We start from the raw sequence: 13,620 nt of genomic DNA, 5'->3' as shown, positions 1-13,620 counted from the left end.
AATGTTAACAGCCTAGGTAATGGGGAAAATGTCTCCAGGGCATTTCAGAGATCTTCATATCAGCCCCTCCAATCACAGACCCAGAGGCCTAGGAGGGAAAAATGGTTTTGTGGGCTGGGCCTAGGGCCCCGTTGCTGCTCTGTGCAGCCTCAGTACGTGGCGCCCTGTGTCCCAGGCACTCCACCTCCAGCTATGGCTAAAAGGGGCCAAGGTACAGCTAAAACTGTTGTTTCAGAGGGTGCAGGACCCGAGATTTAGCAGCTTTCATGTGCTGTTAGGCCTGCAGGGACACGGGAGACAAGAGTTGAACTTTGGGAATCTCTGCTTAGATTTCAGAGGATGTATGGAAATGCCTGGATGTCCACGCAGAAGTCTTCTGCAGGGGCAGAATCTTCATGGAGAACTTCTACTAGGACAGTGCAGAGGGGAAATGTGGGGTTGGAGCCCCCACACAGAGTCCCCAGCGAGCCACTGCCTAGTGGAGCTGTGAGGAGAAGGTCACCATCCTACAGACCCCAGAATGGTAGATCCACCAACAGCTTGCACTGTGTGCCTAGAAAAGCTGCAGGCTCTCAATACCAGCTTGTGAAAGAAGCTGTGGGGGCTGTACCCTGTAAAGCCACAGAGGCAGAGCTGCCCAAGGCCTTGGGGGCCCATCCCTTGCACCAACATAACCTTGCATAGATGTGAGACATGGAATCAAAGGAGATTTTGGAGCTTTATGATTCAATGGCTGCCCTGCTGGGTTTTGGGCTTGCATGGGGCCTGTAGTCCCTTTGTTTTGGCTAATTTCTCCCTTTTGGAATGGGAGAATTTACCCAATGCTTGTATCCCCACTTATCTTGGAAGTAACTGACTTGTTTTTTTGATTTTACCGACTCATATTTGGAAGGAACTTGCCTTGTCTCAGATGAGACTTTGGACTTGGCCTTTTGAGTTAACGCTGGAGTGAGTTAAGACTTTGGGGGACTGTTGGAAAGGCATGATTGATTTTGCAATGTGAGAAGGACATGAGATTTTGGAAGGGCCAGGGGAGGAATGATGTGATTTGGCTCTGTGTCTCCACCCACATCTCATCTCAAATTGTAATCCCCATGTGTCAGGGGAGGGACCTGGTGGGAGGTGATTGGATCATAGGGGCAGTTTCCCCCATTCTGTTCTTGTGATAGTGAGTTCTCACAAGATCTGATGGTTTAAAAGTATGGCACTTCCTTTCTTATTCTGTCTTTCCTGCTGCCATGTAAAACATGCCTTGCTTCCCCTTCATCTTCCACCATGATTTTAAGTTTCCTGAGGCCTCTCCAGCCATGCAGAACTGTGAGTCAATTAAACCTCTTTTCTTCATAAATTACGCAGTCTCAGCTATTTCTTTACAGCAGTGTGAAAACAGACTGGTAAAGAGTGTGAATCCTGACTAAAAACCTTCTGCATACTAAAGAAAACAACAAAATGAAACAAAAACGTGTGAATTAGGGAAAAAATTGTAAACTATACATTTGATAAGGAGTTAATATCAAAAATTTTATAAAGAACTCATATAACTCAATAGTATAAAAATGAGTACAAAATAAGCAAAGAACCTGAATAGACATTTCTCCAAGGAAGACATACAAATGGCCAACAGATACATGGAAAGGTGCTTGACATCATTAGTTGTTAGAAAAATGAAAATCAGGCCAGGCGCGGTGGCTCAAGCCTGTAATCCCAGCACTTTGGGAGGCCGAGACGGGCGGATCATGAGGTCAGGAGATCGAGACTATCCTGGCTAACACAGTGAAACCCCGTCTCTACTAAAAAATATACAAAAAACTAGCCGGGCGAGGTGGCGGGCTCCTGTAGTCCCAGCTACTCGGGAGGCTGAGGCAGGAGAATGGCGTAAACCCGGGAGGCAGAGCTTGCAGTGAGCCGAGATCCGGCCACTGCACTCTAGCCTGGGTGACAGAGCGAGACTCCGCCTCAAAAAAAAAAAAAAAAATGAAAAATGAAAATCAAACCAGAATGAGATGTCACCTCACACCTGTGAAAACGGCTATTATCAAAAAGTCAAGAGATAATAAATGTTGGAGAGGGTGTGGAAAAAAGGGAACTCTTTTACACTATTGGTGAGAATGTAGATTGGTACACTCATTGTTGAAAAAGGTGTGGCAGTTCCCAAAGAAATTAAAAATAAAACTAGCATATGATCCAGCAATCCCTCTTCAAGGCATAGATCCAAAGAAAATGAAGTAACTGCCTTATAAAGATGTCTGTGCTCTCATATTCATTACAGCATTATTCACAATAACCAAGATATGGAAACAACCCGCATGCTCACCAATGGATGAGTAGATAAAGAAACTGTAATGTACATATACAATGGAATATTATTCAGCCTTTAAAAAGGAGGAGATCTTGCCATTTGTCATAGCATGGATGAACCTGGAAGACATTATGCTAAGTGAAATAAGACAACACAGAAAGTATTGCATTATTTCACTTATATATGGAACAAAAAAAAAGAGTCAAATAAACAGACATAGAGAATGAAACAGTGGTTACCGGGGCAGGGTAGGGGATGGGAGGAATGAAATGGGGAAATGTCGATTAGAGGTTACAGGGTAACAGATATGTAGGAAGAACATGTCTAGAGATCTAATGTACAACAAGGCATCTATAGTCAATAAAATTGTACTGTATTTGAGATTTCTGCTAAATGATTAGATTTTAGCTGCTGATGCCACAAAAACAAAAACAAAAAGAAAGGTAACTATGTGAGATAATGGATATGTTAATTTGTTTCACTATCATAACTATCTTACTACCTATGTGTATCTCATAATATCATGTTATATACCTTAAATATATATAATTTAAAAATTTTTAAAGAGTACGAACTCTGCAATCAAAGTCTGAATTTGATGGAGATCTGCTACTTAACTGTGTGATCATAGACAAATTAATACTTTCCTCTGAGCCTCAGTCCACTCATCTATAAAATGAGAATAATAGTGCCTCAAACTCGGAGAGTTTTCCCAGTGTCCAAAAGAGTTAGTAGATACCATTCTTTAAAAAAAATCAATTAATAATAATGCAGAGAAAGTTGGGCACATTTTCTGTTTTATTTTCAGGACATATGGATTTATAATATCATTTCTGTTTTTTCACTAAAGTCGTTTCAACATATTTCCATCACAACAAAGCAAATAGACATGCCTCAAATGAAACATAATGGAAGTTTACTGATGTCTTAGCCTCATCCTCATTCAGAAGGGAAGAAAACTTCATATACACACTGCTGATAATGAAGCAGCCTTACTGAATAAAATGGAGTCCTTTTCAAAGTGACCTGTCACTACAGCACACCTGAACAAAAGACTATCACCTGCAAGGTGGTGCTTTAAAAAGATTCCATGTTAAGTGCTCATAATGTCCTCACTTATACTAAAAGCAAATAATTTGGATGGGTCAAGATCACCCTGAAAAGAGTTATTAGCAAGGAAGCCACTGTGTATGGCTCTGGGTGTACCCTACTCGGTGAGGAGTACATTCAAAATCTCATTGTGCCAAGCTTTTTGCAGCCAAACCAACAATGTGGTAATAAATATGTGTTCACTTAGAAAGCACTCCAATATTTTCAAATGAGAACAGAAGGTCTCAGAATAGTACATAGAGTATGTAGTTGCATTTCTGGAAAACAGCAACAACAAAAGCAATGCGTTATTTTTTAAAAGCAGAGGATGCTCTATCCATCTCCTCCCTCACTCCTCTGATTTTATTTGTTTATTTACTTATTTATTTTTAGAGACAAAGTCTCACTCTGTTGCCCAGGCTGGAGTGCAGTGGCATGATCATGCCTCACTACAGCCTCGAACTCCTGGGCTCAAGCAATTCTCCCATGACAGCCTTTGGAGGTAGGAGGGCATGATACAGTTCCTCCACCCCAAAACTACATCCAAACACAGTATGAGTGCATTCCAGGAGCTTCACACAAAGATGTCAGGGGCATCTGGCATCTCAATCCCCAGCTAATTGGCTATTTCTACAGTGGACTGGCTGATCACAGAGGGCTTATTTCAGTAGAGAAGAAAGAATTGGAAAGAAGGCAACCCAAACTCCCTCCTTCCCCAGGTCTTGTTCAAACCAGGGAAACAGAAGAAGTAGGTGAGCTACACAATTGATATATAAGATTGAAGTCTTCCGATGTCATCAAATATCAGGAAAGATGTCAATCAAGTATGACTGGAGGAAGTGACTGGGGGGAAATAAACTAGCACTGCTTTTTTCATATTTGTCCCTTCTATGAGGAATTCCTATGCTCAGTACACTTACATGTGTTTTCCACATCTAAAACACAGAATGTTTATGCCGCCTCTGGGTAAAAGAGGCAGTATGAGAAATATAATATGGATAATGAAGTCAGCATTTCATGTCTAAGGCGTAGCATGAGTACCATCTTGAGCTATGGGAGTTTTTATCATAACAATACGTTATCTTTATAATAAAAAGTGAAATTCACCCATGTTTAAACTTCCAGGTTAGGGTCCTGTTTTCCCTCTTCATCCAGCTGAGGAAATTTAGTACATAGGCAAGGAAGGGCTAGCCTCACCCATTCCAGGCAAAGATTTAGCTTCTGGGCCATGTTGTAAAAACATACATCTGCGAGTTTCGGTAAAGCGCTACATAATGGGGGAGAGGATGGAATTAACAAACACAAAGAACCTTCTATGAGCCAGGCTGGTGCTAGACAGTTTCTTTACTTTTTCTCATTTTATCCTCGTAACAAGCCCAGGAGCAAGGTGAAAACAACCCACTTGACAGATGAGAAACCTAAAGCTTACATACCCAGGATGACTCCACTAGTGAGTAGCAGAAGCAGGGAATAAAAGCCAGTGCTCTTTTCATTTCTTTACTGGAGGTGGCGGGGAAGATTTTAAAACTACTGAAAGCCCGACAGGGTGACATGCATCTGTAATCCCAGGTACTTGGAAGGCTGAGGCAGGAGGACTGCTTGGGCCCTGGAGTTGGAGACCAGACTGGGCAACAAAGTGAAACCCCCATCTTAATAATAATAATAATAATAATAATAATAATAATAATAATGCAGTCTTGTAGATTGGAAGCAAATATCCTCAGGTGTTGGCAATGATTAATTATGGGTGGTTGGGATGTAAGTGACTGTTATTTTACTCTTCATACTTTTTTTGCCTCATTTTTCAGAGATAGAGTCTTGTTAGTTTTGAACTCCTAGGCTCAAGAGATCCTCCTGCTTCAGCCTCCCAAGTAGCTAGAACTATAGGTGTACACCACCATGCCCAGCTTAAAGACTGTATTTTGTTTTGTTTGTTTAAAACTAATATATGCTATTATAAAGAATTTAAACTAAACAGAAAAGTACAAACATAAAAACTTAAAGAATTATCCTGAATCCCATTACACAGAAAAATACTATTAATATCATTCCAGGCAACTCTTCATTTATTTTTATGTACATAGAATGACAGATAAAAAGACAAAATATGATTTTTAAAATACTCTCATAAAAATGAGCATATAGTGAGGATACTATATAAATAAAAATTTTATTTAATCTTATTTGTATTTAACAGAAGAAAAAGAAACCAAGTGAAATTGAGGGACATTTGAACTTCGATTCAATGTTACTTTATCACTAAAAAGATTTCTTAAAAACTTCTCTAAAATGAAAATTGTTATGAAAAGCATTCAAAGATAGAAGTGGTTTTTTTTTAATTCCATGTTTTATTTCCAATTAATATTCACTGACTTCGTTGTCAAAGTGATGTCATTGAGTTAGCTATTCTCTTCCATTCTCCTCCCAAGTCTCAATTTTATTAGATTTTTAAAAATACTTTCTAGGTTCCCAACAGTAACATTCTTTTGGTAGCCATAAATATGATGTCAGGGGCATCTGGCATTTCATTCCCCGGCTACATGACCATTTGTACGGTGGGCTGGCCAATCATAAGGCTTATTTCAGTAGGGAAGACAAAGAATAGGAAACAAAACATCCCAAACTCACTCCTTCCCCAGGTCTTATCTGAACTGGGGAAAGGGAAGAAGTGGGTGAGCAGCACATGGATATGAGATTAAAGTCTTCTGATGTCACCAAATCCCAGGAAAGATGTCAACCAAATATCACTGAAGGAAGTGATTGGGGGGAAAAATATCACACTTTTTTTTATGTTTGTGCCTTCTACAAGAAATTCCTACTGTTTTTAATATCAATTTTTATAAACCGATTCATTTTGACCCAATATTGGCCACTATTTCCTTTTATCATAGCTTTTTAATCCTATATTGCTTTATTGTGATTCACCTCTCAATTGGCTGGATTTTGTTTTTGAAGTAGTTTTCTATAAGAAGATTTCACGGGTACACCCATATTCTTTCTACTACACAGTTTTGACTAATTTTGGACTAACATTGTGGTTTTCACATCTTTTATATTTTTGGAGGAACTCTTTTTTTCGATCAGAATCACAGACCACACACCCCATCTGCAAAGTGGACAACACCAGACCTGCTCTCAGACGCCCTCCAGCTCCATTTCCTTCTGCCACTTAAGGCACCCCAAGAAGCCTTTGGATCCCCTAAATTCCAGTTTGAAAACTCTGCATAGTCATGAGCGTATGCATGAGAAGTCCTAATAATTTGCATACCAGGAGATACGATATTTCCTCAGATAGCTAGACTCATTCTAGCAGACTTCTGAACACCGTCTTTTCAAAGAATTAATAAATTATTAGCCACTTACCAAATGAATATATCCAGCTTTTTCCAGCAAGATATTGTGACTAATTTACAAAGATACATTAAAATAAGACTAATTGAATTAGAAATGGAAAATCAGAACCAAAGAAAGGATAAAGGTGTCCCTGAGATGAATGAATAAAGGTGGCTTGAATCCACCAGAGTACCCTTCGTAAAGGTCAGGGCGCCAGGCCAGGAAAAGGTACTGGCAAGGCTCTGACTATGGCAGCCTGTGGGGGAGGTTTGCTCCCTCAAGCTTTCTATCCAGGGAAACTGCATACAACGAAAAGAAAAATACTCATCTGGATTTCACAATGTAGGACACAGAAAATAATGACCAAGGCCTTGTTATTGTTTTGGCAGGCATGGGTGGAGGAAAGAATGTGGGCTTGGCCATCAGAAAAGAGCCACTGGAGCCAGGCGCGTTGGCTCATGCCTGTCATCCCAGCACTCTGGGGGGCCGAGGTGGGCAAATCACCTAGGGCCAGGTGTTCAAGACCAGCCTGGTCAACGTGGCGAAACCCCATCTCTATTGAAAATACAAAAATTAGCCAGGCATGGTGGTGCATGCTGGTAATCCCAGCTACTAAGGAGGCTGAGGCACAAGAATTGCTTGAATCTGGGAGGCGGAGGCTGCAGTGAGCCAAGATTGCATCATTGCACTCCAGCTTGGGAGACAAGAGCAAGACTCTGTCTCAAAGAAAAAAAAAAAAAAAAATCCACTGGCTCACTGTGCGACTTTAGATGAGTCATTTCCCATTTCCCTGCCTCCATTTCCTCATCTGCAAATATGAGGTCTCATATCTGTTTCTCAGCATTAGCATCCAGTAGCATGAAAGAGGCACTGAGGAGAGTTGCTGCTGTTTTTATTTTCATTCTTTGCCCTTGGTAGTCACCTACAGTTTGCTTGTCTGCCACTGGGCAGAACTAGATTTGTAAAAGATCGGGTTATGCTGTGGGCAGGGGGCAGGGTGCTTGGAATCACAGACCCAGTTCTCTAGGACAGTGTCCCCACCCCTCTCCTCCAGCCTTGTCCACTCCTTGTGTAAAAGGTTTCAACAGGGCCGGAGTGTGAACTTTGCAGGCCCTGGTATCCCCTCATCTACAACCCCAAGTAAAAATAATACTAAAGAATAAAATAAATATAAGGAAGATGAACAAAGTTCTCATCTCCCCCATGACCCCTTTTAAAGTTATCTTGAAATATCAAATTTCAAATTATTTCCCCTAAAAATGGTTTTCTGTATGTTTTTTTGGTTGTATCTATGTGCACAGGTATGCATATGTGTATATATGTACACACGTATGTTTGTGTGTGTCTGTGTGTGTGTGTATGTGCTTACACAAGCATCCTTGTACAAATCTTCAGACCCAGCTGGGGATTCCATTGCCTAGGAGATTGCATGTGGCTAATCCAGTACTGGAAAGGACACCGCTTGTCCTATGGGTTGTGGTGAGGAGTGACTAGGATCATGTGTTATAAAGAATGTAGCACAGTGTCTATTTTGTGGAAAGGACCAAAGACGTCTACTCCCGCAAGTGACCGCCTTTCCCCACGGAAGGCCTCCTTCACAGTGGCACATGTGCCTCCTCCCTGACCCTCACTCCCTCCCCAGGTCCTCATCTGATGGATTCACTGGGGGCACACCAGGCCTATGTGCTCAATCCACTCTCTCTTCTTCCTCTGCCTTTCTACCCAGACACAGGAAGCCCATGTTCTGTGCCCTCCATGTAGCAGGAGCTACCAGCAGGCCCAGGCAGGAGGGAACCGTGATGGGCCGACTGGGCCAGTGAGGGGTGGAGCATGCCTGACTGCGGGTAACAGATCAGTAGCTCATTTGGTTCTCATGCCCAAGCCATGCTCCCAATATCAAGTTTATCAGTGACATATTGATTTCCAACTGCCTGACTTAGGAGTCCAAGGCCATTATTAGTCTTGGTGCAAATTTTAAAAAGCACTCCCGACCACCACACTACCATGGGTGGACACAGCCCAGTAGACACCTGGCTTCACAAGGCAATGGCACCTTTGTAGGAGAAAGAAAGAGATACCACCGCACTGCCCAAGACAGGGCTCCCAGCTTGGGGAGGGCAGTGAGCTCCTGCTCCCAAGGCTGGGTGCCTTCATGCAGTAAACAAATTACACGACTGTGCACATCAGCTCTCCTGGAATTAGAGGTGTGATTTATGGGACCCTTCCAAACCCTAATGATGCTTATTTCCCTTTATCATGATATTAATACTAATAAAGAACTGTATCTAGCAAGAGTCACGGGCTGAATAGCCCCATGGCTGAGGCAAATGGAGAACATAACAAATATCGAACCACCCAGTTAGGCTTTCGCTATGAAACATACATTCTTAAAATGAGAAAACATTTCTGTTTAGTACATTCTAATTACTAGCGTTACCAAAACGTTTTTAAACAGACCACACAGTCGCAGGTGCAGAGAGAGGGCTGAGGGGCCTGGGTGTACCATAGGCTTCCACCAGCCAAAGGTCCAGCACCTGGGGCATGGGCCAGCAACTCACCTCCACATGTCTCCTGTATTCGCACCACATCACCAATCTGCAGGGAGAGCTGGGGGGCTCCGCTGCCTTGGAAGTTGTATATGGCTGTGAAATAGAAAGAAAGACAGCTAGGTGAGACCTCTGGATCTCTTTAGTCTCTGCTCCTTCCTGCTATCCCTGCCTCAAGTCCATTCCATGCCCATGCAGCCCACCTGGGCTAAACAAAACTGACACACAAACCTATTGCCTGCCACAAGAGTCATTTCAGAGTCAGCCTGGCTCCCAAGACCTTCTGTTAACCAAAGCTCGCCTCTCCTCAACACAGGCCCTGCATTCAGCCTGAGTGACAAGGAGGCTGCTGATATTTACTACGGACTGTCCTCTTACTGTACACCAGGCAGTTAAAATGGTACATCGTTTGTTATGCATGTTTTGCTACAATTAAAAAGAAACTCCATACTAAGCGCCTGAAGTGTTGTGAGGTGTTATACTAGGTGGGAGAGATGAACTGGTGAGCAGGATGGCAGGAGAGCCAGGCAGCTCTGTCCTCTGAGAACCTGAGCCCCTCCTTCAGCCAGGCCTGGGGTTCAGTTCCAGCTCAGGCACCCCAGGGATCTATGACAAGTTATTATGAGAAAGAAACAGAGTCCTAGCACGTGAAGAGCCTGCCATGTTGTAATGCTTCATAACCAGTAACCAGATGGTAGAATTAGACAGCCAAGGCCTTGTATTCTAATGGGAGAAGCTGACAGGTTTCCCTGCAATGACCAGATGGATGGTCTGGGCTCAGGAAGTACAGGTGCTTCGAGAGCACGGGAGATAGCATGCTGGAGCCATGCATGGGGGCCACAGGAGGCTTCCTGGAGACAGGGCCAGCTGAGTTGGGTCCATGCTCCTCCCCTACTGGCACAGACCACTGGGATGATGGAGAGGGCTATGCAAGGGAAGGAACCTGTGTAGGAGATTTACCAGGAGGAAGGCCCCGGTGTGAGCTCCAGTCCCTCATGATGCCCTCAGTCCTGCTGCTGCCCACATGACCGGGAGCAGCTACATCTCCAGACTCCTCCAAACCCACTCTAGCTGGTGACCGCTACAAAACAGACTCATTTTCCCTCTAAATGTGTTTCCCCACTTGTAAAGTGGGCATTATTGTGCTACTCTTACCCACCCCACAAGGTTGGGTGGGGAGCTAAGATAAGAAGATACCATTGTAAAAAGGTTATATCCTAAACAGGAACTAAACGTAGGCATGCCCCACTTTTCTGGAAGTGGCTTATCATTGTGGATCCTAATAAGAACTAGTACGTAGCAATCACTTATATCCCAGACATGATTCTAAGTTCTCCATGTGCCTTTACTCATTTAATTCTCACAATAATCGTTGGAAGTGAGAAGTCTTACTATTTCCAAATTTCAGATACAGAAACTCAGGCAGAGAGAGGTTACTTGCCTTGTCCAAGGTCACACAGTGCTGGACCTGGGAGTACAGGCCCATGCTCTTTCCCACTCCTCTACTCTACAGGTCCGCCTCTTCATAATTACCTCCTTTTAACATTGAGGACACGGACCATAGACTGAGCCACTAAGTGACCAGGGTCTAAATGACCAAAGCTGCTCTGTGTCTAACCCCTATGTACAAGCTGGGTGAAATGCCGCTGGGTTCGGTGCAGATTCTTTTGCATCACAGACACCACCTCCAGTCTCTAACTCTCATTCATCTCTGCCTCTTCCCACTTATCTCCTTCCCTCCCTCTTCCATCCTTCCTCCTTCCCCTGGTACTATCTCCCCAGCACGTCTGCCTAAACCACATTAAAAGACCAGAGCGGTTCAGAAGGAACCCCAATTCTGCCACTCACTACTATGTTATCTTGGGCAAGTGACTTCACCTCTCTGGGTCTCACTTTCTTACAATGGGGATGTTAACAGTACCTATCTAGCAGGGTTTTTAGGATGCTTAAAGGGAGAGGAGCACAGGCTGTCCCCTCTGCTCCCAGGTGTCCCCCATATCCCTAACTCCCTTTGTGTGCATTCAGAGAGATGAAGTGTCCACCCTGAAAGATGATAAAGCTTAGGAGTTAAGAGCTAGTTGTCTCTGGAGTCAGACAGATGTGGCTTTTGAGGCCAATTCTGTCCTTTCCTGGCTCTGGTCTCAAGCCTAGGGCTGCAGTGTACAACTGCCCAGGCTGTGGCCTGCACAAGGCCACCCAATCAAGAGAGCAGTGAAGGCTGGCACCCAACCTGTGATCTGCTTGCCAAGGCTTGCACACTGCCCTCACACTGTGCCCACCAGAGGAGGAGTATCTTTTTGTAATCCACAGAAAGGCACTGTAAGAGCCAGGGACAGGCTGCCTGAGCAAGAGGCTGCATCTCCCTAAGCCTCAGTTCCTCCAACTGTAGAATGCAAGAAATAATGGTCCCTACCTTATTGGGTTCCTGGGAGGCTCAGCTGATATTAATGCCCATACACGACTTGACTTAATGTCCAGCCATAGTAAGTGCTCAGTAAATGGTAGTCACTTTTCTTTTTATTAGCATTATATTATCTCCTGAACAAGGCTCACTCCTTCAGAACTTTGTGTCACTTTTAAATCTACTTTCCTGCAGTTTGCAACCAACGGCTCTGTCGACCAACACTTAACCAAATTAACCCTGTGTCTAAAAGCAAACCTTGAGAGGGCCCTCGGGGGACGCCGAAGCTTCTCTCTTCCTGCATAAACGCAACCTGTTTCTTCATTCCCTCCGCACTTGGCCTGACTTCAACCCCCTTCCCTTTATAGGCTGCTGTCGCCTGGACACACTCCAGTTTGCTGGTGTCCTCACTGGGCAGACTCTGCTCCCTGCTCTTCCAGCCCAAGTGGTCTGCCTAAGGACTTGGCAGTACAACTGGACAGGATGGTGGAAGCAACTGAGGCTTCCAACAGAAGAAAACCATGCACAACGTGCGTTAGTCTCTGGAGCATGAGCAAATCAGGTGTGTCCATCAGATATCTGGAGGTGGGGCAGGACTGTATGTTACTCCCTGACCAGCAACTCCCTGCTTTCCTCGGGAATCTTCCCTCATCCTCTGCCCAGCAATGTCAGGTGAGAAGGTGCCAGTAGATTGGCTTAAGATGTCCTGGACAGATCTTGAAACTGGGTATTCAAGGTGAAGATGCGTATTCATTCTAAGTACTCACTGATTACAAAAATGAAAGTAACTGACTTTGGCACTTAATTTATAAATCTATTTCTGCCTTGCATAAGGGCTTCTTAAGGCTCCATTTGAAGAAAAGCAGGCATGACTGACAAAGGAAGTGGCTTTGCCTATGAATACCCAATTCTGTTTAGTCTTCTAGATGACTAACAGGAAGCTCCAAGCCAGAATGCCCCTCTGCTAAGTTTGATGGCTTATCTCTGTCCTTCAGTTTGCTTCTGACCAGTCTAAGATGGGCCTAACCACTCTCAACTTTTGAACAAGGGATGAAAAAGGCAGAAAAACAAGAGGAAGAAATCACAGCTGGGTCCACTCTGCCCAGTGCCTGTCCACAAAAGACAGACAAATCGGGGAAGCCTACCCACAGCCCCTCAAGCCCTTGGCCATTCCCACAAATAACCATTCCAGCTTCCCCATTATGCAAGGTCGCCAAGCCCTGGGGAATACTGATACATTCCCTATGAAAGACTTGACCTCTCCTTGTGCCAAAGCACCATACGTAAGAACCAAAGCAGAAACCAGTATCCTGACAAGCCCACCCAGAACAAAGCATTTATGGCCAAGGATCAAAGGGATGTTCCCAAGTACCGAAGCCATCTTGGGTCACTGAATCCAGCAAGGACTCATATTGGAAATCCCAGGTTGGCAAGCCACTGGACTGCTATTTTGAGGCAGATGGAATGTCTAGCAACCCTGGAAATCAAATCCACTGATTAGTTACCAATTCTACCTAAACATATTGAAGTACTCTATTCATCAGGAGTCCAAAGAGAGGGAGCTAAGGTGAAAGTAAACACCATTGTTCTAGCACAGTGGCTCATAAAAACAACTAAAGAAGGGTCTCTGTGCTTTGTGCAATTTTAGGAGATAAGTTCAATGTTTCTCTTTGATTTACATATAAGGAAACTGAGGAAGGGGTTGGTAAACAACTGCTCCACCTAGTAAGACATATAGATAGACCTCAAAGTCTAAATTCTAACTACTGTACACCCTGCTTCCTAAGAAAATGGTAAATATTTAAAGCACATTTTATACGCCAAGTACATACTGCATGGTGTTTTCAACAGATATTCATGTGAACATCTAGTGTATGCTAGATACTGTCCTAAGTACTGCAGACACAGTATGTAGTACCTGCTGTGTTCTAGGTATTGCTGTGAGTACTACA

At 43.7% G+C, this 13,620-nt stretch overlaps 1 protein-coding gene across 1 annotated transcript in view; it reads right to left on the bottom strand.

Annotated features, from left to right (window-relative positions):
• Positions 1-13,620, bottom strand: part of DOCK2 (dedicator of cytokinesis 2) — a 435,458-nt gene that overhangs the window by 408,888 nt on the left and 12,950 nt on the right. The window contains exon 2 of the mRNA XM_025388691.1: positions 9,280-9,363. Coding sequence (XP_025244476.1) covers positions 9,280-9,363 — 84 coding nt within the window. The remainder of the gene's footprint in view (positions 1-9,279; positions 9,364-13,620) is intronic.

The sequence above is a fragment of the Theropithecus gelada genome, chromosome 6 (genome assembly GCF_003255815.1).
Source record: "Theropithecus gelada isolate Dixy chromosome 6, Tgel_1.0, whole genome shotgun sequence".
NCBI lineage: Eukaryota > Metazoa > Chordata > Mammalia > Primates > Cercopithecidae > Theropithecus > Theropithecus gelada.
Note: the sequence above shows the minus strand (reverse complement) of the source record. Positions and strands in the feature narration are given on the sequence as shown.